The 27785-nt window shown below is 39.4% G+C and overlaps 1 protein-coding gene and 1 long non-coding RNA gene across 5 annotated transcripts; one reads left to right on the top strand and one right to left on the bottom strand.

Annotated features, from left to right (window-relative positions):
* Positions 1-147: 147 nt before the first annotated feature.
* LOC311278041 (paraneoplastic antigen Ma3 homolog) lies at positions 148-14331 on the top strand. 4 transcript variants are annotated; one of them, XM_084388608.1, is made up of 4 exons: positions 148-322; positions 502-719; positions 833-2226; positions 5518-6187. In XM_084388608.1, exon 3 carries the CDS (start codon positions 1303-1305, stop codon positions 2221-2223), a length of 921 nt encoding a protein of 306 aa, XP_084244734.1. In that variant the 5' UTR covers positions 148-322; positions 502-719; positions 833-1302; the 3' UTR covers positions 2224-2226; positions 5518-6187. The 4 variants fall into 4 exon arrangements, with proteins under 4 accessions (XP_084244734.1, XP_084244731.1, XP_084244733.1 ...); XM_084388605.1 differs by lacking the exon at positions 502-719 and having other exon boundaries at positions 151-322; positions 1551-2226; positions 5518-14331; XM_084388607.1 differs by having other exon boundaries at positions 151-322; positions 502-2226.
* Positions 14332-22424: 8093 nt separating this feature from the next.
* On the bottom strand, positions 22425-26681 carry LOC311278095. Its single transcript, XR_014625382.1, has 4 exons — positions 26585-26681; positions 25543-25618; positions 23357-23436; positions 22425-23239 (listed from the first exon to the last, which is right to left on the bottom strand). It is a non-coding gene; the product is annotated as an uncharacterized lncRNA (long non-coding RNA).
* Between the last annotated feature and the right edge of the window lie 1104 nt (positions 26682-27785).

The raw sequence follows: 27785 nt of genomic DNA, 5'->3' as shown, positions 1-27785 counted from the left end.
GATTTTCCCTTAATAAAAGTCGATAAGAGATTATTAAGATTAAGAATATTAAGAAAAATATGTGAATATATTCTAAAATAAATTCTCAGCGATCAACCAATGAGAGCTCTCTTGTCATTAACGTCATGAGTGTCGACGAGCATGCGCGATGACAGAAGAGACGAGCTTGATTGAGAAGAGCAGACGCAATCCCATCGTTGCGATCCATTTTATGTATCTGAGGTTAAAAATCTTTGAAAAAAAGTATTGAGAAGTTGAGATATAGTTAAATTGATGCATTCTGAACAAGAAGCCGACTGAATAGAGGAATAAATCATTATTGGTGAGTCAGTATCACATAATTAATGAAAATAAAAGACGAATCCTTCATAATAGGATAGAATTACTGCTACTAAACATTAAATTAGTTGCTGTGGACTGATTATTTTCTTTAAAAATTGTATTTTGATCCGAGTGGTAACAAATGTCTAAAGTGAACCGCATGGTCATTGTACATTGCAGTTCACTGACGCCATTTAACGATCACGCACGAGGTGCGCCTGAGTGAGAGCGCATGGCCATTGTACATTGCAGTTCACTGACGCCATTTAACGATCACGCACGAGGTGCGCCTGAGTGAGAGCGCATGGCCATTGCACATTGCAGTTCATCGACGCCATTTTACGATCACACACGAGGTGCGCCCGAGTGAGAGCAAAAGAAAAAAATCGATCATAAAGGTAACTTAGTTAAGCAGTTCTGTGAAGAAAAAGATATTTGTATGTACTAGTATGTAATTACTTAAGTTTGAGCGGTCATAGTGAACCGCATGGTTATTATTTGTTCATTTCAGAGTTCAGCGTCACCATTGTTGGCTACGTGTCTGTATGAAAGAGAACTAGTGATTTAGAGGTAAACGAATGTGATTATATTAGTTCGTGAAGAAATTTTAATTGTGTATTAGATGTTATTCTGGATCTTGAGAACAGAAGGATGATTTTCAGTTTTCTGCGCATGCGTCGCGACTGAGTGCGTTGTTGTGTTTGGAGCTCCGTCGAATTAATTCAGAAACCTTGTTTTTCTTCTTTACACTCTTTTACAAACGAACTTTTTCATTTTTATAGCGTGTGAACATATCTGGAATACTATTCTCCTTAAAAAACAATCGGATTGCTCTGATATCGCTACATATATCCAACCTTTCGAACTTCCGCTACTAGCCTTAGCCCGCTAGCATTACACGCGTGGTCGCGCCTATCGATCGACTTATTTACACCCGTATCACTGAAAGCTATAATTCGCCATTATAGCACATCTGCTATAATGGCGAATATAACGGATGTGTGTCTAACGTTACCTTTGAGTGCAGGTGAGGACACCTTCGAGCTGCATTCTGTGCAGTTAGAGCTGGAATCCGTGGAGAAGCAGATCCGCGACCTACTAGAGAGACAGGCCGAGCTACGAGATCGACGTTTCGCGCTTGAAACATCACGCGCCGATGCTCAAAAGTCAGTGGTTAGTGCTAACCTTTTGACTCCGACCTCGTCTACTCCATGTGTTTCTCTGCCCAGGATGCGATCATCCCTGGTTTCATTCACTCCGGCACCGACACAACAACATGGACCCTGGATGATTCCACAGCGGAAGACGCGGGCCAGGACCAGAGCTAGGACCTCTCCGCCCCTCCCGGCCTTCGAGATCTCCACCCAGAACCGCTTCTCCCCTCTACGCGAGACGGAATGCGACGCTGTGATCATCGGCAGTTCCATCGTCCGGCATGTCCGTGCTACCATAGGTAAAGGTAAGGTTCGCACTCACTGCTTTCCTGGTGCTCGTGTTCTCGATGTCGCTGCACAGGTTCCCGGGATTCTGAACGGTGACGAGCCCGTCGGAGCTGTCGTGCTGCACGCGGGAACGAACGACATCAGGCTACGGCAGTCGGAGGTTCTGAAGAAGGACTACAGGAGCCTGATCGAGACGGTACGCAGCACATCGCCTGAAACAACGATCATCGTGTCTGGACCGCTTCCCACCTACCGACTAGGACACGAAAGGTTCAGTAGATTATTTGCTCTAAATGAATGGTTAATGTCATGGTGTAATGAACAGAGACTGCTCTTTGTAAATAATTGGAATCTTTTCTGGGAGCGACCTAGGCTCTTCCGTGCTGATGGCCTTCACCCCAGCAGAATCGGAGCGGCTATTCTGTCGGACAACATCTCCAAGACGCTACACACCATATGACTAGTAAGTCAAAGTCCAAATCACACTCTTTGCTGTCCAAACTTAATTGATATAAGTACCAATGTAAAACATTATATTGAAACTGTGTCTATTCCTCGTTTAGTGAGATCAAATAATAAATCTACTGCAGGATCTAAGAAAAATCTAATTGTGATTAAACCAGAAAATCTCAATATTAGTGAACAAAAACAATTTATAAAGCTAGGTCTTTTAAACATCAGATCGCTTACACCTAAGGCGGTTATTGTAAATGAAATGGTCACAGATAATAGTTTCGATGTACTTTGCCTTACTGAAACCTGGCTTAAACCAAATGATTATTTCGGTCTTAATGAGTCTACTCCTCCTGGATACTGTTACAAGCATGAGCCCCGTCTGATTGGTCGTGGCGGTGGTGTTGCTATAATCTATAAAGATATTCTTACTGTTACTCAGAAAACAGGTCACAGGTTTAATTCGTTTGAAGTACTTGTGCTAAATGTTACTCTCTTAGATGTAAGAAAGAAATCCATATTATCTCTAGCCTTGGCTACCGTATATAGACCGCCTGGGCCTTACGCTGATTTCCTAAAAGAGTTTGCAGACTTTCTCTCAGATCTTTTGGTCAATGTCGATAAAGCATTAATTGTTGGAGATTTTAACATACACGTAGATAATTCAAATGATGCTTTAGGGGCTGCGTTTACAGATTTATTAAACTCCTTTGGGGTCAAGCAAAACGTAACTGGTCCCACTCATCGTCTTAATCATACGCTAGATTTAATTATATCACATGGAGCCGATCCAACCGATATAGATATTATACCGCAAAGTGATGAAGTCACTGACCATTACATGGTCACTTGCATACTACGTACCGCTGAAATTTGTCATGTTGCGCCGCGTTATCGACCAGGCAGAACAATCCTTCCAACAACTACAGATCATTTCTCAAATAGCTTACCTGATCTGTCTCAGCTGCTCAGTGAACCCAAACAAACAGATGAACTAGAGGAAATGACTAGCACTATGAGCACCATTTTCTCTAGTACATTAGACATCGTTGCACCAATTAGATTAAAAAAGGTTAGAGAGAAAACTAAAGCACCATGGTACAACAGTGTTACGCATGTTCTAAAGAGAGAAACTCGTAATTTAGAGCGTAAATGGAAACAAACTAATCTAGAGGTCTTTAGAATCGCATGGAAAGACAGTATGTCACGTTATAAAAAGGCCCTAAAAGCAGCCAGGGCTGAGCATCTCCGCAAACTAATAGAAAACAACCAAAACAATCCAAGGTTTTTATTTAACACCGTCGCTAGACTAACAAATAAACAGACGTTACCGGAGCAAAATATTCTGTCACAGTGTAGTAGTAATGATTTTATGAATTTCTTCACTGAGAAAATAGAAAGCATCAGAAACACAATTGTAAATGTACAATCTTTAATGGTGTCTTATGATTCAGCCTCAATTATCACCCCGCAAGAACAATTACAGCGCTTTGCAACTATAGGACAGGAAGAGTTAAATAAACTTATCATTGCATCTAAACCAACAACGTGTTTATTAGATCCAATACCAACTAAACTACTGAAACAAGTGTTACCTGTAGTGGAAGAGCCTCTTCTCAATATTATTAACTCGTCTTTATCCTTAGGTCATGTTCCAAGAATATTCAAGTTGGCAGTTATAAAACCTCTTATTAAGAAACCACAATTAGATCATAATAACCTAGCAAATTACAGACCCATTTCAAATCTTCCATTTATGTCTAAAATATTAGAAAAAGTTGTGTCCGCTCAACTGTGCTCTTTCTTGCAAGAAAATGATATCTATGAAAAGTTTCAGTCAGGATTCAGACCGCACCATAGCACAGAAACTGCGCTCGTTAAAATCACAAATGATTTACTTTTAGCTTCTGACCAAGGCTGTATCTCAATACTAGTTTTACTTGATCTTAGTGCTGCGTTCGATACTATAGATCACACAATACTCTTAGACCGACTACAAAACTACACTGGTGTTCAGGGACAGGCATTAAACTGGTTTAGATCGTACTTATCAGACCGTTACCATTTTGTCTGCGTAAATGGGGAAAAATCGAAGATAACGTCAGTAAACTACGGTGTACCGCAAGGATCTGTGTTAGGCCCTCTGCTATTCTCAATATATATGCTGCCACTTGGTAATATTATAAGAAAACATGGAATTAATTTCCACTGTTATGCTGATGACACTCAATTATATATTTCATCACGACCAGATGAAAACGCTAAATTATCTAAATTAACAGAGTGTGTTAAAGATATAAAATACTGGATGACATGTAATTTTCTGCTATTAAATTCAGATAAAACGGAGGTATTACTTATTAGTCCAAAAAACTGCCCACAAAACCTCTTACAATACAACTTTAATTTAGAAGGGTGTCCTGTTACTTTATCCTCTACAGTAAAAGACCTGGGTGTTATATTAGACCGCAACTTGTCTTTTGAAAATCATATTTCATATGTTACAAGAACAGCCTTTTTCCACCTTAGAAACATTGCTAAGCTACGTAACATGCTATCTGTTTCTGATGCAGAAAAGTTAGTTCATGCATTCATGACCTCGAGACTAGATTACTGTAATGCTTTATTAGCTGGTTGTCCTGCATCCTCAATAAACAAGCTACAGTTAGTCCAAAATGCCGCCGCTAGAGTTCTTACTAGATCAAGAAAATACGATCATATAACACCAATTCTGTCGTCTCTACATTGGTTACCTATAAAGTTCCGTATCAATTACAAAGTATTGCTACTGACCTATAAAGCCCTAAATGGTTTAGCTCCCGTGTATTTAACGGAACTTCTATCGCCCTACAATCCATCGCGCTCTTTAAGATCACTAAATTCGAGGCTTCTGGTCATTCCTAGGATATCTAAGTCCACTACAGGAGGGAGAGCTTTTTCACATTTAGCTCCTAAACTGTGGAATGGCCTTCCTGATATTGTTCGAGGCTCAGACTCGCTGTCCCAGTTTAAAACTAGATTAAAGACGCATCTCTTCAGCCAGGCATTCACATAATACTTACATTTTATACTACAGTTGAGACGACTCGACGCGGGCGATGTTTATGCCCTAAATCAATACATGATTAACTAACTGTATTTCTCTATGTACATTTCTGAAATGCACTTTCTGTAAAGCTGCTTTGAAACAATATGTATTGTGAAAAGCGCTATACAAATAAATTTGAATTGAATTGAATTGAATCTTAGATGTGGAACTTATTTTGAAATGTACTTAATGAATGTTCTGGTCTGTGATCAGGCCAGGTTTTTTTCTCTCCTTTGTTTTTTCTTTGTTTTTTCTTTTTTTTTCTTCCTTCTTGATTCGTGAAGATCTGCACGACCTCCTGTAACATCCTGTAGACTGCGAGTTTGATGGCGAGCCAACCCAGTTGTAGAAAAGAAGACATCGCGTGGTGGAGAGGAGGCCCGATATCCTTTCCTTGAGTTTCCACCGAAACCTCATTGAACGACAAATTCGATTTAAAGAACTGTTTCTTTTTTCTTTTCCTTCTTGAGGGTGTATGGTCAACTATCACCCAAAATTGAGAGACATTTAACTTTTCATGAGAGACACTTGAAATCCCTTTGAGAGAGAGATTATACTCTTGTGATTCTGTCTGGTTCATTTATTTTATTTTTTCCTGAATGTTGCACTGACTATGTGGGTACATATGTGAAAACACCGACAAGAGTGCACTCGAGGTGGAAATTTGCAGTCAGTTTTATGGTTTATTGTGTTTCTGTCATTTATTTTATTTTATTGACTTTCTACTTTTCGTCCAAATTAAATTTAAACAATTATATTTCTAAATTAATCTTGTGTCTGTCTGTTACTTCGTATGCTAACCCGCCGTCTCCATAGCGATCCCTAGTTCTTCTGATAGAATTCAAATATTATCTGTATTACAATAATAATAATAAAGCAGCAGAAAAACTACTTAATTACTAATTAATTACTGTATAATCCAAACAAGTGCTACATAAACTTTGGCGAGCCAGCCAGGAGACGGCGCTGTTGCAGAGAACTAACAGCTACACATTTGATTTTCCTTTTTTCTCTTTTGCTTTTAAGCAAGCGACGATAATGGAGATTATTGAAGCTGAAGGGATTATTATCCCAAACTCCGTAATAGTCAGTGGTTTAACAGACACTGAGAGCGATGACGAATTGTTTGATGCTCTGAAACGATACGGGTCATTTGCCAAAACCGTGCGCATCGATGACAAAGAATCCGAGTTCTACCAAAACGTAATCGTTGAGTACAACAGTAATCAAGCGTTGCAATCACTCGGACCAAAATTGCCGTTTACTCACCAGCTGTCAAGCGAACCAGGTGTTAAGTATGATGTGAGAGCGTTAGCCAGTGTGTTTACACAGCAACTTGGTAGTAGCATAACAAAATCCTACCTGGACAGATTAAAAGAAATAGCAGAACTGAGCGGAAACAACTTTGAGTCTATACTGAGTGAAATGCTGTCGCAAATGAGTGCTGACCTCCCACCAGAGCCTGCTGTTTCTGGTAGTACTGGTGAAGACACCTGTGAGAAACCATATTGGGCATCTCCGGATGGGAATTTCGACCCAATTCGTAATCCACCAAGTCAGATAGATGATGTACCGTCCCAACCTACTCCTATCAATTTGATTGAACCGACCCTTCGCATGTCGTCCAAATTTCTCAACCCGCCTGAGGTCCAAAGGCTAGTAGTTGAGCATGTTGTGCGGAGCAGTGAAGTGGTTGCTCAAGGGCAGATACAGCCCAGGCTCAGAGTGTTTTCAGGAAAATGCCCTAGGCCTGGAAACGAGGTAGATTACGACATTTGGCGTTCTAGTGTCGAATTCATTTTGAAAGATCCGTCTTTGTCCGATTTGCATGCGTCTAGGCGAATACTAGACAGTCTTTTGCCGCCTGCGGCGGATGTTATAAAGCATCTGAATCCCGAATCTCCTCCTTCTGCTTACCTCCAGCTGTTGGACTCCGCTTTCGGGGCTGTGGAGGACGGGGACGAATTGTTAGCGAAATTCATGAACACGTTGCAGGATGCAGGTGAAAGGCCATCTACTTATCTGTACAGGTTACAGTCAGCTTTAAGTGCAACCGTCAAAAGAGATGGTATTGTCCCAGCAGAGGCAGATAGGCATCTCCTAAAGCAGTTTTGCAGGGGCTGCTGGGATAATGACTTGATCGCCGAACTACGACTAGAGCAAAAGCGAAACAATCCTCCTTCCTTTGCACAGCTTCTCCTTATGCTTCGTACAGAGGAGGATAGACATACTGCGAAAGCAACTCGAATGAAGCAACACCTTGGGTCTTCTAAGCAGAGAGCGTTTATGCACTCTCAGAAAGCGTGGATTTCTGCTGAGTTAGAACAAGATGAAGCTCCTAGAGTGAGTCCTCTTGAAACTGAAACGCGTGAGTTAAAGAAGCAGATTGTCAAGTTGCAGAGTCAGTTAGCTAATCTTGCAGTCCGACCAAAACATCCAAAGAGAACTCCGTCGCGAGAGGTAGTCAAAAGGCCTGCACCACCTGACCAAAGGAAGTCAGGGGCTGCTGCGAGTGTAGTTCCGGTCAATAAGAAGCCAACTGATAGACCTAGACCGTGGTACTGTTTCACATGTGGTGAGGATGGCCACATTGCATCGTCCTGTAGTTCTGAGCCAAACCCCGAGCTTGTCGCTACTAAACGTAGGCTGTTAAGGGAGAAACAGTTACAGTGGGAGTCACAGAATCCCTCCACTAGCGTAGATTTAAACTAGAGGCAGTTCCTGTTGCGGGACATACAGGAACTGAGCTTAAATCGAGTGGTCCCATTGTAAATCGTGTCTTCAAGAAATGCCAAGCTCCTAGGAAGCAGAGTGCAAACCTACCTAAGGGATTAGTTGGTGCTAGATGTGTTGCCGAAGTCAGCATAGCTGGTAAGAAATGTCATTGTCTACTCGACACTGGATCGCAGGTCACAACTGTGCCTAAGTCTTTTTATGAACGACACCTCTCAGAGCACCCGATTAACCCTCTAGACGATATTTTGGAAGTAGAAGGCGCCAATGGGTTTTCCGTTCCGTACGAAGGCTACGTAAAGGTAGACATCACTTTCCCTGAGGAGTTTTTGGGTGCGACTATTGAAGTGGCCACGGTAGCTCTAGTCGTTCCAGATGTAAAGTCTCACACTCAGCCTTTGATCTTAATAGGTACAAACACTCTCGACATCCTCTATGAGCAGCAGTTAGTGGCAGTATCCTCGAAGCACCAGCCATCTCTATTTGGGTATAGAGTGGTTTTGAAAACTCTTGAAACGAGGCGAAAGCAGAACACGAGTGGCGTTCTGAGTCAGGTGAGATTAAGAGGCAACATACCGGAGGTCATGTCCGCTGGTCAAACTGTCGTGGTGAAAGGCTCTCTTGCGGTACCCGGTGGGATAGATAAGTGTGTAGTGGTAGAACACCCGTCTGAATCCTCTTTACCTGGTGGTGTGTTTGTGAAGCGCTGCTTACTTACTCCTTCTAGTCAATCTGTCTGGTTACCTGTGGTACTAAAAAACGAAACCGAGCACGATATAGCCATTCCCCCAAGATGCATAATAGCAGAGCTGCATGCAGTTGAGTCCGTGCTCCCCCAGCCGAGTGTTTCCCCTGTTAGTAAGCACTTGCCTACTCAGGATTCTAATTTCGCCTTGAATTTCGGTGAGTCCCCATTGCCACAAGAATGGCGGGACCGGATTTCAGAAAAACTCAAAGAAATGCCTGATGTTTTCAGCCAACACGATTTAGATTTTGGGCATACACAAAAGGTGAAACATCGTATACATCTGCACGATGAAACTCCCTTTAAACATAGGGCGCGACCTATCCATCCGCAAGATCTGGAAGCCGTCCGCAGACATCTGCGCGATCTTCTCGCAAGCAACGTTATTCGCGAGTCTGAATCCCCTTTTTCTTCGCCTATTGTAGTGGTGCGGAAGAAAAATGGAGATGTACGGTTGTGCATAGACTATAGGAAGTTAAATCTTCAAACAGTTAAAGACGCATATGCATTACCCAATCTCGAGGAGACGTTTTCCGCTTTAACTGGATCAAAATGGTTTTCCGTTCTCGACTTGAAATCTGGGTATTACCAGATAGAGGTGGAAGAGGCAGACAAACCTAAAACCGCCTTTGTCTGCCCCCTGGGGTTTTGGGAGTTTAATCGCATGCCTCAGGGGGTCACTAACGCCCCAAGTACTTTTCAGAGATTGATGGAGAAGTGTATGGAGGATATCAATCTCAGGGAAGTACTTGTCTTCCTGGACGATCTGATCATATTTTCTGAAACTTTGGAAGAGCATGAAAGACGGCTGTTAAAAGTTCTTTCTCGGCTCAGAGAGTATGGGCTAAAACTCGCCCCTGAAAAGTGCAAGTTTTTTCAGACGTCTGTACGTTATTTAGGGCACATAGTGTCAGAGCGTGGAGTAGAGACCGATCCAGAGAAAGTACAAACCTTAAAAACCTGGCCGAGTCCCACAAACCTTAAAGAGTTAAGGTCGTTTTTGGGCTTTTCGGGGTATTACCGCCGATTTATTAAAGATTATTCTAGGGTTGTGAAACCACTCACCGACTTGACTGTAGGGTATCCGCCGACTAGGAAAGGTGGTAAACGGAGTGAGAGTAAGGGTCCATACCATAACCCTAAAGAGTCGTTCGGAAACCGTTGGACGCCGCTTTGTGAGGAAGCGTTTCGGTCTGTTATCAACAAACTAACTACTGCGCCTGTGTTGGGCTTTGCAAACCCTAAACTTACCTATTTCCTACATACAGATGCCAGCACCAAGGGTTTAGGAGCAGCCTTGTATCAGGAACAGGAAGGGAGGATGCGAGTCATTGCATATGCAAGTAGAGGGTTGTCCCGCAGTGAGTCCAATTACCCGGCGCACAAGCTTGAGTTTCTTGCCCTTAAATGGGCAGTAACTGAAAAGTTTAGAGACTATCTGTATGGTAGCCAATTCACCGTCATTACCGACAGCAACCCTCTAACGTATGTTCTAACCACGGCGAGACTAGATGCGACTAGCTACCGGTGGCTTGCTGCCCTTTCCACTTTTTCTTTTAAGTTACAGTACAGAGCAGGCAAGCTAAATGCTGATGCTGATGGTCTATCAAGGCGACCACAGGACCAGTTGCCCGAAAATCCTTTATCTCAAAAAGAGTACGAACGAATTCAACAGTTTATGCAGAATCATCTCACGGAAGCTGCAGATTCTTGTGACACCGAAAGTGAAGTAGTTCAGGCTATATGTGAGAAACATCTGGTCAGACAGCCAACGGACGTTGGGTGTGGTGCTGCGTTTGTTGAATCTCTTGCACTTTATCCTGATGCTGTACCTGATAGTTACGAACAAGAAGGTGATTTTGAGGGGTTACCTGTTGTATCTTACCTGTCAGGGAACCTCGGTGATGATCAAAGGGCAGATCCAGTCATTCGGGAAGTAGTATCTTGCCTAGAGTCGGGAGAAAAGCCTCCACCAACAGTCAGGAGGGAACTCCCAGATCTTCCTTTTTTTCTAAGAGAGTGGAACCGTCTTGAGTTAAAAAGTGGGGTGCTTTACCGGAAACGGCAGGTAGAGGAATTAGTTACTTATCAACTCGTGCTACCTGAGAAACTGAGGCCCTCTGTATTGACCAGTTTGCATGACAGTATGGGTCATATGGGGGTGGAGAGAACTCTAGACTTGGTAAGGTCTCGGTTCTACTGGCCGAAGATGGCTGCGGAGGTAGAACAAAAGATCAGGACATGCGGTCGTTGTGTGAGGAGGAAATCATTGCCTCAAAAAGCTGCACCGTTGGTTAATATCCAAGCCACAAGACCTTTAGAGTTGGTCTGTATGGATTTTCTCTCATTAGAGCCAGACAAAAGTAACACGAGAGACATCTTGGTAATCACTGACTTCTTTACCAAATATGCTGTGGCAGTCCCCACACCCAACCAAAAGGCAAGAACGGTAGCGAAATGTCTTTGGGAAAATTTTGTTGTGCACTATGGGTTCCCTGAGCGTCTTCATAGCGATCAGGGCCGAGATTTTGAATCGCGCACCATCAAAGAGCTTTGTGAGGTGGCAGGTATTAAGAAAACCCGAACAACCCCTTATCATCCCAGGGGAAATCCTGTCGAACGTTTTAATAGGACCCTGCTCAGTATGTTGGGTACCTTAGAAGAAAAAGACAAGGTTCGTTGGAGAGATTTCGTTAAACCTTTAGCTCATGCGTACAACTGCACGAAACATGAGGTCACTGGGTTCACTCCCTACGAATTGATGTTTGGACGTCAACCCAGGTTACCCGTTGACCTTGCTTTTGGGTTGCCGTATCAAGATGGTCCACGACAGTCTCATTCGGAGTATGTCAGTCATCTAAAAAACAATCTGAAAGAAAGTTATTCGCTTGCGTCACGTGGTATGTCAAAAAGTGCAGAAAGAAACAAAGCTAGGTTTGACAAATCTGTAACTTATTCCTCTTTGGAGATTGGTGATCGAGTGTTGGTGAAGAACGTTAGGCTACGCGGGAAGCATAAGTTAGCAGACAAGTGGGAGTCTGAGGTGTATGTTGTGGTGAGTCAGGCAGCTGAATTGCCAGTTTATACTGTTCGTCCAGAGAGAAAGGACGGTCCTCTGCGTACTCTTCACAGAGATATGTTGCTCCCGTGTGGGTTTTTACTGTCTTCCGAAGTTGAACCACCCACTCTAAACGAATCCATCTCAAGACCTCGAACACGACAGAATCCTAAGGTTCCGTTAATTGATGACACTTGTCTCTCTGATTCCGAAGAAGGAAATTCGTATTGCGAGTACAGCCATACTCCAAGTATAGAGACAGTACATTTCTCTACAGTTCATGATATCTGTACGGAAAGAGAGACCGTGAACGCTGATTCTACTGATAACTCGGCCGAACAATCTTTCCCTATCGGCGACACCTTGCAGGGCGACCAAAGTAATAATTTACTTGTTGAAGCTTTACCAGTTGATAAACCGGGTGAATACTTACCTGTCGACACACTCGATGAGCACTTACCTCTTAATGTTTCCGGCACCCTTGGACAGAGTAATTTACCTGGTCAGGGCCAAGTCGAAGCCGTAATGGGCAGTTCTGTTGATGAAGTTGAAGTAACCAGTGTTGTTGAAAGTTCAGGTGTTTGTGAAAAAGCCGAACAACAATCAGAAGATGAGATAGACACCTTACCGAGGCGTTCCGTTAGACCGAGAGGAGAACCAGAGCGACTTACTTATTTTCAGCCAGGAAACCCATTAATATATGTGGTCCAATCTTTGTTCCAAGGTCTGAATTCAGCTTTTGTTAAATCTCTTGGTGGAGATGAAACTCTGAATGTCCTTCCCTTGCTGCCTAATGGTTTACACGGTGTGGTCACCAGTCAGCCGAGCAGAACATGCAAAGGGACTTGCATGAATTTAGGAGGGGAGAATGTAACACAGGTTAAATAAAGTTAATATTTAATTTACACAATTTAGTTATATGATTTTCCCTTAATAAAAGTCGATAAGAGATTATTAAGATTAAGAATATTAAGAAAAATATGTGAATATATTCTAAAATAAATTCTCAGCGATCAACCAATGAGAGCTCTCTTGTCATTAACGTCATGAGTGTCGACGAGCATGCGCGATGACAGAAGAGACGAGCTTGATTGAGAAGAGCAGACGCAATCCCATCGTTGCGATCCATTTTATGTATCTGAGGTTAAAAATCTTTGAAAAAAAGTATTGAGAAGTTGAGATATAGTTAAATTGATGCATTCTGAACAAGAAGCCGACTGAATAGAGGAATAAATCATTATTGGTGAGTCAGTATCACATAATTAATGAAAATAAAAGACGAATCCTTCATAATAGGATAGAATTACTGCTACTAAACATTAAATTAGTTGCTGTGGACTGATTATTTTCTTTAAAAATTGTATTTTGATCCGAGTGGTAACAAATGTCTAAAGTGAACCGCATGGTCATTGTACATTGCAGTTCACTGACGCCATTTAACGATCACGCACGAGGTGCGCCTGAGTGAGAGCGCATGGCCATTGTACATTGCAGTTCACTGACGCCATTTAACGATCACGCACGAGGTGCGCCTGAGTGAGAGCGCATGGCCATTGCACATTGCAGTTCATCGACGCCATTTTACGATCACACACGAGGTGCGCCCGAGTGAGAGCAAAAGAAAAAAATCGATCATAAAGGTAACTTAGTTAAGCAGTTCTGTGAAGAAAAAGATATTTGTATGTACTAGTATGTAATTACTTAAGTTTGAGCGGTCATAGTGAACCGCATGGTTATTATTTGTTCATTTCAGAGTTCAGCGTCACCATTGTTGGCTACGTGTCTGTATGAAAGAGAACTAGTGATTTAGAGGTAAACGAATGTGATTATATTAGTTCGTGAAGAAATTTTAATTGTGTATTAGATGTTATTCTGGATCTTAGATGTGGAACTTATTTTGAAATGTACTTAATGAATGTTCTGGTCTGTGATCAGGCCAGGTTTTTTTCTCTCCTTTGTTTTTTCTTTGTTTTTTCTTTTTTTTTCTTCCTTCTTGATTCGTGAAGATCTGCACGACCTCCTGTAACATCCTGTAGACTGCGAGTTTGATGGCGAGCCAACCCAGTTGTAGAAAAGAAGACATCGCGTGGTGGAGAGGAGGCCCGATATCCTTTCCTTGAGTTTCCACCGAAACCTCATTGAACGACAAATTCGATTTAAAGAACTGTTTCTTTTTTCTTTTCCTTCTTGAGGGTGTATGGTCAACTATCACCCAAAATTGAGAGACATTTAACTTTTCATGAGAGACACTTGAAATCCCTTTGAGAGAGAGATTATACTCTTGTGATTCTGTCTGGTTCATTTATTTTATTTTTTCCTGAATGTTGCACTGACTATGTGGGTACATATGTGAAAACACCGACAAGAGTGCCCTCGAGGTGGAAATTTGCAGTCAGTTTTATGGTTTATTGTGTTTCTGTCATTTATTTTATTTTATTGACTTTCTACTTTTCGTCCAAATTAAATTTAAACAATTATATTTCTAAATTAATCTTGTGTCTGTCTGTTACTTCGTATGCTAACCCGCCGTCTCCATAGCGATCCCTAGTTCTTCTGATAGAATTCAAATATTATCTGTATTACAATAATAATAATAAAGCAGCAGAAAAACTACTTAATTACTAATTAATTACTGTATAATCCAAACAAGTGCTACACATTCTACAGTAGTGCAATATAATTCAATATAATACAATTTAGAGAAAAAAAAAATAGGCCTATATATGGTAAACAAATGTTATGTTAAAAATACGCATTTTTGCTTTGTATATTAAATAATGTCTTTGCTTGTAGGTGGAAGCTTTTCCCTGATTTGTGTACACCCAGGGCCGGTTCTTAGGAGGCCCTAGGCAAAATTCATGTTGGAGGCCCCCCACCCCCAATAAAAAACACTTGAAACAAATATGATTCCTAACCTTTATATTGATACAACATTTAATTTTAAATGTAGTATATTTTTACAGTACATATGTTTGGACAAATTACTATTTTTAATGTTTTTGAAAGAAGTCTCTTATGCTCATCAAGCCTGGATTTATTTGATCAAAAATACAGAAAAATAATATAGTGAAATATTATTAAATAATGGTTTTCTATTTTACTATACTTTAAATATATTTCTGTGATGCAAAACTGAATTTAGTGTCACGTGATCCTTCAGAAAACTTTAATATTCTGATTTATTATCAAATGTTAGAAATTGTGCTTAATATTTATTTTATAACCTGTGATACTTTTTTTCAGGATTTTTTTATTTTTAAAAAGTTGTTTTAAAAAAGTCTTCACTATCACTTTTTATATATTGAACACACCCTTGCTGAATATTCCTGTTTTTGTTTTTCTGTATTTTTGATAAAATAAATGCAGGCTTGTAGAGCATAATATGAAACTTTAAACATTAAAAATAGTAATGGGTCCAGACTTTTTACCGGTACTGTATGTACATATTAGTCAAACTTTATCTAAGGTAATCTCTTTTTTGTTTAATGAAGATGTTATTGTTGTTGTTGTTATTTTGCTGTTTTATTCAATTTATTCACAGTTCCAGAATACCACTTCAGTAGATGAACAGAAGTGCTTTTATCATTTTTTTCATAGCTGCAGTATGGGCAGGATTTTTCCCTCCCATTTAATCAATATTGACTGCAGATATTATGATATTATGTATTGCATTGTTACCTTAAATATGCTAGAGAAAGACACGATCACTACTGAGCAGAATTTTTTTTTTTTTTTTTGTTAACTCATCAGCAGAATGTAGAAGATAGACCCATACATAGGCGCCGATACCGTGGGTGCTCCGGGGCTCGAGCACCCACGGAAAATACCGAGCACCCACGTTTGCCAAACTGCCAGTTACATTCATTTAAAATTAAACATTGCAGTTGGTGCTATGTGAAGCGTCTGTCACACTGTGATTGGTTATGTCGCACGTTCCTCCTGAAGAATTAACCGCAATGGTGAGTCAACAAATATATTTTTTACTGTGTAGTGTGTGGACTTGTGTGACCGAGTCCTGCACGGGTTCAGTTGACCCACAAATTTAGCTCAAACGGGTGCGGGTTGGGTCGGACACGGGGGAAACACGGTCTAAACACGGGCTTAAAACAATCACGTGCAAACGTAAAACATATATATGCACATTTTTAGGAACACATCTACAAAAATATGCCTGTATTTCAAGTTAATAAAATAATTTAAAATCCACATCAGTTTATTTGTGCCCACGCGACACGCCCTCCCAGGAGTCTCTATACCTACTTTCACTTTTAAAAAGCTTAGTCATCATAACCGCGCGCGCGATCTGCTTGCAGTCGTCGAGATGGATGCTGAGGAGGTGAAGAAAAGAATAGCTAGTGGAGATGGTAAAGTTGTCGACAAAACTGAAGAAAACAATGTTGTGAAAGGCTTGCTGCATGCATTTTCGGATAGCCGCAAATGTGGAACTTCATCGCTGAGGAAGCACGCAGATAACTGTTACTGTGGTAACAAACCAAGCCGTTCTATCGAACAGTATTTGTCAAATTTAACACTGTTCAGTATGTGTGGTGTGCAGGGCGTGTTTGAACCCAACATTGTCAGATGTAGGCTAGACGAAATTGCGTGGCATGTGGGCCAGTGAAAAATAAGGTTTTCAAATGATAAAAAATTCAAATAGGTTAAAACTGCACATCAAAGTAGTTATTATCTTTATGGGGATGTTTTTTACTTATTACTAAAATCTCAATTTTAAACAATGTATTTTAAGCAGTTTAACTGAGAATCATGTGACGACACCAGTCAAAATGTCATACGGGATAACGTTAATGCATTTTCTAAATATTATGATATTAAAACTTTTCAAATCAATAATACTTAATGAATATATAAAGTGATGCAGTAAACAATATTTAGAGCTCAGAAAAAAAAATTTGCACAACAATTTTTTCTCATTATATTGTGATTTCTTTAAATGTGACCCTTTTGTTCAAGTTCTTTACCCATATTTTAACACTGCAATGTGGTTTAAAATGCAAAATGTCTGAAAATGTTTTACAGGACTTGGCATCATGTTATTATTGTTTTCTCAACTCCATGAAGTGAAATTATGCATTTCAATGGAAAAAAACAGCGTTATCCCGCCTGACTTAAATTGTTACTCGGTATGACACCATATGAGTTAACACATGAATTGTCATTTTTACAACACTTACACATAATAATGTTCATAAATAATTAATGTTTATGTTATGCAATGTTTTTCCAAGGAAATTAATTAGGCTACACTGTAAAGAAATACAGATGTGGTTTTCAGTGTGTTAACTGTTACACACAAACTCAGTGTGATTTCTTCCCAGATTTGGCAAGTATACAAATACATTGAAACAATTTTTTTCATGTTTATGAATATCAAAACAGCACAACTTTTCAACATTAGGTTTAATTTAGTACTGAAAAGTACATTGAACCATATTTTATTGATGATCATAGTCACTCTGCATCAATATTCATAAATAATGTAAAGGGTTAAAGTAGGCGACCTTCACTCATTTCACCATTTCACCAACATCATTTATTTGAACAACAAATTTACAAAAGCATGTAATTGAACAACATATTTATAAAGAAAAATATTATTAATGGGTTGAAGTACCTTGAATCACTAAATTTCATTAAATGAACACTACATTTTTTATAGACATTGTCTAAAATAACAGAAGCATTTAGAATAAAACGACAACCAATGGAAGTTTGCATGCAGTTGCAGGTTATTATTACCTCATCTCATTAAACCTTCTCCAATCTTGGTTGCACAGTTGAGCACTGCGATTAGAGTATGGCTCTGGCTCAGAGATGATTGCTTGGATTTCAGACCTGTAGTAATAGATGACATCAGGTGTCTCTGGCCACACAAATGAGTTCTTTCCACCGGTTTGTCTCAAGCAGCTCACCTCAATTTCATCTTCCACCACCTGGAGAACTTGGCCCACAAAGGGTTGGGCATCATATATCACCACAACAAATTTCCCAATCAAATCGAGTTCTTGCTGTTTTGTAGGTATGGCCTCCACAATTGTCTCATTTCCTGACTGATTGAAGTCGATGACTATAGGGTCATGGCACTGGCAGATCTCTCCTCGCCTGCAAAAGCAGGACAGCTCTCTGTGGGTGATCTTTCCAGGGGTTTGTGCAGCAACTTGGTGTACATCTTCATTGTACCCCTTACAACTGGGAGCTTATTTGGTACAGATTCATCATATCTGGTCACATCCTCCTCTGGAATCCAGAAGTGATCTATTGCTGAGCTGTTCTCCTTGAGAGCCCTGTAAAGTTCCTCTGGGGTCTGGATGTCTCTACCCATATTCACCAAGGCATCAGCAGTACGTTTCATGGCTCCTCCAACTCCATCAGGGGCCCCTTTCCCATGGGATTTTTCAGAGAAATTCCATGTGACTTCATCAAATCCCCAAAGGAAAGGAACTGTGCTCAGAAGATAAAAGTTATTTTTATTTCGGTACTGTGTCACTGGGCCATCACTTAAGAAGTGAACTTTTTTTATGGTTGGGTTCTCCTCCTTTACTTTTTTAAAGATTGGTTCAAGATGTGCCCAGACAGCTCTTTCATCGTGACGGAGGCTGTTTGAGATGGTGGCATACGACTTGCACCCCTGCTTTGTGTATACCACACAGGTATGTATGGTTGCCTGTTTTCGACTTCCACCAAAATGGAAGGCCTGGATCTCTGTGCTTAGCTTGCATCCATAATTTTCAGAGAAGTCGATATGGACAACTACCTCTGTGTCACTGAGGTTTTCTTTGAGCTTTCTGCATTCTTCCAGCTGATGAAGCCAATTGAAGTGGTGTTTTGCAAGCAAATCTAGTGCTTGATTGAAGGATTTAACAAGCTCTTCCCATGACCCTGTTTCCACCTTCTTAACAAAGTTGGTGTAAACCTTGTCATCTTTGTTTACTTTTTCTCTTCTCCATTGCTGCCATGTAGTTTCCCTTGAGATTTTGTCTTCGGGTAACGTCACCTCTATCTCAGAGTAGCAGCATTGTGGACATATGCGATACATACAATCCTTTTTCTTCTGATCACATGCTATTTGTGAGAGAAGTGAAGATGTGCTTGATGTTCCCAGAACTCCACTATGGAACAGCTTTTCTGCAAGCAGTCTAACATTTTCATGATCAAGACAAGCGCAGGTGTTGCGATCTCTTGTTTTTGGCTCTGTCACAAAGAAGGGTCGCAGGCGCACAAACTGTCTGTATGATATATTTAACTCCTTCCCCACCTCTTCATTGTACATACTGTGGAGTTCCTTCAGATTCCTTAAGAGCACTCTGCGCTGCTGCTTATTTTTTCCTTTGGTCACGGTGTCTTTCTTTCCAGGGAGAATTTGGCTGTTGTTATCTCTACAAAGAAATTTACTGACTTCTATTTTCTTTGATGCTGCCAGTTTCTTTCCCCCCCTTGGCTTGTACCTCTCATTCACAGTCTTCAACTGATACAACCTTTTTTGACTTTTGCGCATTTTTTCACACTTTCTTTTTTGCTGAGCTAATTGCATTTTCATTATGAGCATGTTTTGTTTCAACACCTTTTTCTCCCTTTTCAGTTTAGAGATAATATTGCTTCTGTCTTGAGTTGATGATCCTATTGGAGGGGAGTGCTGCTGAGGGTGAGGTGAGGGTTCTTCATTTTGGTAGGCATGAGGGTGAGGTGGAGTTGGCTGTGGATTATGTGGCTGATTTTGATGAAGCTGCTCAGGTTCCGCCACACTGTCATTAATAGAGTCAGGGGTAAAGTTTAGCACTGTATTTAAATGCTTCAATCTTTCCCTATGGTCCCGCTGGTTTTGCCTCCACTGTTTCCTCTTTTTTTTTGCAGCAAGCGCATCAAGGCATCTAATTGGCTGCTGAACCATCCCTGCCTTTTTACGTCTGTGGTAGCTAGATGAAAGATAACAAAGAAAAAAGATGATATAATTGAGATTAGTGAAAGTGTATTTTGACTTATTTCAGCTTTTATTTTATTGAACTACATTTGTTACTTCATTTCTCAATTACAAAGCAATACCTCTCTCTCTTCTTTGCCAAAAACTCCTCCCTAGCCAATGGGTCAGCATTCTTCAGAGCCCTGAACCTTGCTGCTCTCTCTTTGTTTGACAATGGCATCTAGAAATCAAAATCTTCAACATGTTAAAACTGTACGTACACACATTAACTGTTAAGGAGGGAGCTTCAGTATACTATTCAGTATATTAGCTTACAACAAACCAGGACTAGCTAACTAGATAGCTGGTTGTTAAAGAGATTTTGCTATAGTTAAAAACACATATTACTATAATATTACATTTTATTCTAATCACTAATTACTGTGTAATATTTTATGCCAGAAGGTAATGTTAAGCTTGGGCAGAGCGAGTAAGCAAACCTATGAAAGATTTTACAGTAGGAAATTAAGCTACTCACTCACCTCAGTTGAATTTCCAACTGAATTTTCAGTTGAATTTCCCGCCACTGAAGAGAGAAAAAAAAAAGCATGATGATGTCACTAGAGTGGATGGCCTGTTCTTAAAGGGGCAGATTCCCCAATATGACAGGTTGGACACTAATTAAATGTAATTGTAATTGAATATTATTATGAATTATATAATTTGCTAATATTCAACTAAACAATGTTAAAGAGCAACTTGCAGGTTAAATTTATAACTGAATTAATACTTGATATTGTCTGAAGAGGTTTTTTAAAAACACATATGTAGAAATTACTAATGAAATCTAATTGGTTGTAGAGATTTTGATGAAAATGTGCTAGGCTCTGGAATACGCCTTTCCCCCTATATCAACGCGTCATATGACGTATGCCGAGGTAAATATGAGCTCGCGTTCAGCCAGCGCTCTCATTGTGGGTGTAGTAGTTAGAGCAGTAGTGAGCGACAGAGAAAGTTTTAGATCGAGTTTTAGAGAAGCCATAATGGTAAATGATTGTGTTTGTGCTGGTTGCACAAAATCCAGCCTGTCAGGACATCGTGTCCATCATTTTCCTTCTAGGAAAAACAAGGCTTTTCGTTCTTGGGTGCGTTTTGTTCAAGTGAAGAGAGCAGACTTCACTGCCGCGTCTGTCACCGCACACTCGGTCGTTTGTGGCGCACATTTCACTCCGGAGAATTATGCACGCATCTTCGGGTTCTCCCGCCGGATGTAGGCGCGAGCACAACATCAACTGGCAAACGCAATGTAAGCGGAACGAAACTGAGCTACTCGTTATTGTGTTTGTGTGGACTGTTTATCAGTTTGGACCAGTGCAGCGCGAGCCTGATCAAGCAACACTGTAGCCTAACTGCGAGATCCAGTAAATAAAGCATTTGAATTCGCCACTGAAGTAATAACATCGCTGCGAGATCTAGTGAGAAATATTCACATTTCTCCGTTATTAACGGATCGAACAGCGCTGACGTGGAAACCAGGAATAAACATTGTGCAATGAATGAACGAACTATCCAGTGTCCACAGATCAGCAACATTCACCATGGCTTTACTGTAGTAACACTAACTGCAACCATGGAAGTTTGGCATTTTCCACTAAGGCCCAGTATGCATCCACCTCCCTGCAACACTGACTTTCCTCAGCTGTAAACATTGCCTCGCATTTCCCACACAAGCACCTATGGAACAAAAAATGTTAGCAGGAATAAATATCTCTCTGTCTCTCGATGAGAAACCGCTAAGTTATATCACGTAACGTTAGTCTGGGCGGATATTAATGAGCATGACAAACGCCTGATCAAAGCTTAGTTTCTGTTATTGTAAGTTCCAATATGTTCTGTCTAACATTAATCCTGGCCTGTCCCTGCTCTCTTGGCAGCCTAGCAGGCTCATAATTGTATGGCTGTGGTCCGTCAACAATTTCCTCAGCGTCCGAAATGTCATTGCAATCCATTTTTCTCTGTTGTTTGAATCGACCGCTCTCCCTCGTGCTACGTCACGACTCTCGCCCGTCACGCCCATTTTCAGATGCGGAAGTAAAATTTTCTCACAAAAACGACTACAGAAGCCACTGTAGCGTATTTATAAATTTTTTTTTAAGAAAATCTAGTTCCTACATTATTTTTCTATACATTGACTTGTTGGGTCTTCTAACCTGCAAGTTGCTCTTTAATGATACACTCAAAAAAATGATTCTTTAAACTTACTTAATTTAATTATGGACAGTGGTTCCACACAAGCAAATTGCTTTTTATTAACATTAATGGAATTTTTTGAATCTATGTAAACTCCTTGTGTTGGGACAACACAACTGAATGGGGAAGAATCTATGTGAAATAGTAATGTCGAACTAAATCAATGGAATTGCTTCCCTGTAACTTAAATCGGTTAAGTTAAGTGAACATGCAGTAGTTTATTTAAAACTGTCCAAACAGGTTACATTCAACAAACACAAGGAGATTTGTTTCAAATAACTCATTTAAATTATGGACAGTGGTTCCATCCAATTAGTTCTTGTTACTTTAACTCAGTAGTATCTATTTAAAGTTACTCCTTTCAAAGCAGCATTTGTTTGTGTGTGATTGTCTTGTAGAGTCATAAAAAGACAAGATATGTAACAAATTATCAAACTGTATTTGTTCAACAGTTGCAATTAAACAGTTTTTAACAGCCTGCTCACCCATACAATCAACTCTTTTAACTTGTGCAAATGTATTAACATCAGAAAAAAATACTTTTACACATTGTTCAAAAAAGTCAAAAAGACTTCTGCAAATTCAGTGTAAATTAAAACTCTATTTTTTAAGCAAATTTACACAATACAATAATAATAAAAAAAATCCTCCATGCAACCAAAATGTCAATGTGTCTAACGATATGTTTAACAATTATCAAATGACATATTACTGCTAAAATGTACTAGACATCTTTCACAGAAAATAACAGATGCACCGAGCACCAAATAGGCAGCTTGCAACTAAGTGCAACAATTTTGATCATTGAAAAATACAACAAGTGTAACCTGCAAAAGAAAATCAAAATATTGCCCTTTTTTTTTTTACATTAACATTCTGGCATTCCAGGAACGGTCCTTAGAGTCCTTACTCAAACACATCAGAGAAGAGCTTGGTCTTCAGTGTTTGGACTTTATTGGACAACTTGTTGCCATCTAGCTCCAGAATTATTTTTTGAAGGACTTCGAATGTGTACCTTAGTTCAGGAGGGTAGCTCAGGTTCAGTCCATAAATCAGTCCCAACAACATGGCTGCTGCATATGGGACACTGGTAAGGTCCTGAAGAACCTTTTGACCCTCTAATACCACTCCAAGATCTGCTGGGCTGTCTTCCATGTCTGCACCTTCATGTCTTATGACATAAATTCCCATCAGTCTTCTGGATCACCTCCTCAGTGCTGGCAACGTCTGTATCCTAGAAGGGATATTTAAAAAAAATAAAGTTTTTACTCTTAAATTCCTATGTATTAACTTTAACAAAACATTAAGCATCCTTGAAAATACAGCAACATTTTAAAAAGCACATACTCACCATATGCTGCTAGGGTCTTCGTTCAGGTATGCACAGAGAGATTTGATTATGCATGCTGTCCTCACTTCAATGTCATCAGTCTAAAGATACAAATAACAACATTCATCTATTATAACTTTGCCTGATTATTTCCTTAAAGGGATAGTTCACTTTGAAATTAATTTTTGATATGTTTTAGCTTACCTCAAGGGCATCCAAGATGTAGGTGTCTTTGTTTCCGCAGTAGTTTCAATTTTGATATTTTTAGGTCAAACCGTTCTTGTCTGTCAGTCATATAATGCAGGTCTATGGTCACTGGCTCAAAACACAAGCACAGAGTCCAAATTAAAACAATTCCCCACGTCCAAATGAAACAATTCCCCATCGTAAGTACACATTGATGGCCTAAGACATCTATGTATATATCTATACCCGCCAGCGCCGTCAGATCATTTGGACGTGTGCTGTTTTCAAGAGATAACAACGATATAAATACTGTTCGTTTTCTCACACAAACCGCTCGTTTCGTGTCTTAGGCCATCAATGTGTACTTATGATGGGGAATTGTTTCATTTGGACGTGGGGAATTGTTTTAATTTGGACTCTGTGCTTGTGTTTTGAGACAGTGACCATAGACCTGCATTATATGACTGACAGACAAGAACGGTTTGACCTAAAAATATCAAAATTGAAACTAATGCGGAAACAAAGACACCTACATCTTGGATGCCCTTGAGGTAAGCTAAAACATATCAAAAATTAATTTCAAAGTGAACTATCCCTTTAAAGGGATAGTTCACTTTAAAATGAAAATTCAGTCATACTTGGTCGCTTCTAGCTTCATCTCTGTTTGGAACCTAATGAATGAACTGGGCTAAGCTAAGTGCTATCAAAGTGTCACCACGCGCCAGAGCGATTGAGTGCACGCACTGAGACGAGAGAGGTATGTATCAACTCGTCTTAGTTAAGGGAATAACATAGTTTAATATGAAAAAACGGTGGAGTGTTCCTTTAAGAATTTTCTCATCTAAACTGGTTATATCTAAAAGCCTAGTTAATGTTTTATGATCAGTAAAATCATCTCTGTCTATCTCTTTTTTTTTTTAGTTACGAGAAAGAACCATATTCATCTGCACAGTCATGCAGAGCCAAAGCACAAGCAAAACAATGTTCTTCCAAAAAATCCATGCACTATTGTTTTTTTTAAACGCTAAAGAGCCAAAAGTTATTCACGTTTATATAGGGGTTAGTTCTGTTAAATAATTGATTAATCTGAAATTTATAGCTAGATGTTTACAATCATAGGCTGCACAATGCGGTGCCATTATCAATTAAAATTCAATGATTTTAATTTGAGTGATGAACAGCATCATGGGCTGCGTTTAAGTAATTTTTTTATGCCCTTCCCTCACTAACTTCCCTCCATCTTGTTCACGAGGATGCATGAAGGCCCTAAACCAGTGGTTCTTAATCCTCGTCTTGAGGACCCCCCTGCTCTGCACATTTTGTATGTTTCCTTTACCTGACACATCCAGTTCAGTTCTTGGAGCTGATGATCTAAATCAGGTGTGTTAAATGAAGGAGACACAAAATGTGCAGAGCAGGGGGTCGCCAGGACCAGGATTAAGAACCACTGTCCTAAAGGGTCAGTCACAACACTTTACGTCCCATTGACTTCTATTCATGTACGTCGAGGCGTGACCTTTTGGCTGAACTAAAAGAACTATATTTTTGCAGTCAAGTCGAGTAGATTGTATATTTTCTACATTTTACATTACTACTTTTTATATGTTGAATTCATGTTTATAAAAAAAGGATGCGACTTCATATCATGATCGTTGCAGTGCCCGAAGAAATTTTGCATGCTCAAAGTCTAGTGTGGCCGTGGCATAAGCCATTGATCATCTGGAATCTGAAATGGAACTGATTTATAATTTGTTTTCCTTAATTTAATTTAATTTAATTTAATAATTGATTTAATTTAAATAACATTCCAACTTTGTTTTTTCTCATTTATGGTCACTGTTTTCTACAGTGCATTGATTTACACTGTCTGCTCACAGCTAATACTCAATCAGTGCAATAATAAGAGCTTTAGTGTAATTCGTAAAACTTTAAATACTATAATTGTGCCGAGCCGTGGGTTGTAACAAAGTTTGCAAAATTATTACTACTTTTTATAAATCCTAAAAAGGAGCTTCACTTACCTTAGCCAAAACGTTGTTTTCTAAATCAATAAAGTTCTGGCATTCCTTCATTACACCAAATTTAGGCAGTGATGAACTGGAAAAACCAAAATGAAAAACATACTGTCATAAAAAAAAAGACCATCAGAAAACATGGCAAAATATATCCATCTACGACAGGCGATTGTGGCCTTATCTGTGCTTGCTTCAGAGCTTCAACCAATTTTACTGGGACTGTAGCTTAGATCAGTGGTTCCCAATTCCAGTCCTCGTGACCCACTGCTCTGCACATTTTGTATGTCTCTCTTATCTGACACACTCAGTTCAGTTCATGGAGTCTCTCCTAATGAGCTGATGATCTGGTTCAGGTGTGTTAAATAAGGGAAACATACAAAATGTGCAGAGCTGTGGGTCACGAGGACTGGAATTGGGAACCACTGGCTTAGATTAAAGCACTGGGAGGTTTTGTTATTAGACATTCTAAAGCAAATTTACTCACAGGTTATAAATGCTTAAGCTGGCTAAATACGTAATACTGAGAAATGAATATTAAAAGATCAAATTCTGTAACGTTAACGTTACATACCTTATTAATAAACCACAGCCTGACGTTAAACAAATCAACCCAGAATATGAACTAAACGCATTGCATTCATATGCTGGGTTCATCTGTTTATCTGCACATTGTAAGCTTTATCATACATATATTATTAGATTTGTATAATATCACTGTTAGCCACATTAAACATTTTAGAATGTCCCTCGTTAGTCATTTCATTACTTCGACTGAAAACCATTTTGAATTATTGTCAAATAATTTGTTCCACGAGCACACATACATATTAAGTATTACACGACAGAGAATCATGCGTTTTCCACAACCACAATTAAACTTGCATCTTTTTAATCGAATGCAATCATCAATTAATAACGTAATCAACACATTCAGCACAATATTTGATAGTTAAACAATATTAAAAGCATTCGAGAACAGACTTAACGAAACACTAAAAGAAATTAAACACTTTGCATTCGGAATAACTTTATAATTAACTTTTCTTACCTGGCTGGTACTTCTAGCTCTGACTTCTAGCATGCACCTCGTTGGCCGTCTTCATCCAATACGTTGGAAATCGTCACATCCGGTTTTTTGAATCGCGCAAGCAAACCACTTACGTTAGTTTAACGCTTGATAATTAAGTATAGTGGACCATTACACAACTTAAGTTACTTAAACGCAATACAATAGTGTTTTGATGGGAAAATAAATATATGTGGGTTATTTTAACAAAAAACATTTGGGTAGAACGAACAGTGCCCCAAAACCATTTTTTTGAGTGTATGTTAATATCACAATTTGAATGGAAATTATACAAATTAAAGCTGAAAACTGTATAAGAATATATTGTCAAACACATGCCATCCAAGATAACGGATGACATTATGGGCTAAGAGAAAATAACTGTTATCCTATATGACAAAATTGTTATCCGGTATGACAAAACTCAGTTTAAATCTTAATCAGGCAGTATTTTTGGCTACCTATAGAAATCTGCAACCTTTACCTTCAACTTCCAAATATGTATATTCATGCTAAATAAACATAATTACATAAAATGCACATTATATATGTTATTTTAGCGTTATCCCATATGACACAGGATTTTACTACATAGTGTGCTAGTGAGGAAAAAGGGTAAGTTAAACACATTTTATGAAAGACATGCTTACCTTTCACCATTGTTTGGGGATCCTTCAGGGTCTTCCTGATCGTGTAACGTGCTGGATCACATCGTGTCAAAATAAAATTCACAATAAAATTGCTCCAGTTTGCTTGTTATCCCGTATGACATTGGCTGACAGCCAGTTTTGGGACAGAATGCTCCAAAGCATAACAATTAACTGGATGTCATATTCTTTGTAATATTTAAATATATTGTTGTCAAGACTCATACAGTAATGCCTGTGGCAGAGATGTTAGGGTTTATTAGATTTTTTACAGTTTGTTTGGCTTTTTTGTATGTCAGTCTAAGGTCCGGACAGTTATCCGGTATGACATTATGTGACTATAATGTCTAATAATTCTTACACTTTGTAATACCCTCAATATATGTTCATATCATTTGATAAACAGAGATCAATAGATTCAATAAATGTGCTTTTTATTAAACATTTCCTTATTTTGACTTCATAAAGGGGTTTGGACATCAAAATTGCACGTCACGTCATTGGGCCATATATATTGTAGCCGCGTCTGTTGGACT

This window comes from Rutilus rutilus, assembly GCF_951802725.1.
Source record: "Rutilus rutilus genome assembly, chromosome: 19".
NCBI lineage: Eukaryota > Metazoa > Chordata > Actinopteri > Cypriniformes > Leuciscidae > Rutilus > Rutilus rutilus.
The sequence above is the reverse complement of the archived record's forward strand: the minus strand, read 5'-3'. Positions and strand labels throughout refer to the sequence as shown.

Bases quoted from the DNA above. Each gene is read 5' to 3' on its own strand.
- LOC311278041 (XM_084388605.1), top strand. From the start codon at position 6,343: ATGGAGATTATTGAAGCTGAAGGGATTATTATCCCAAACTCCGTAATA.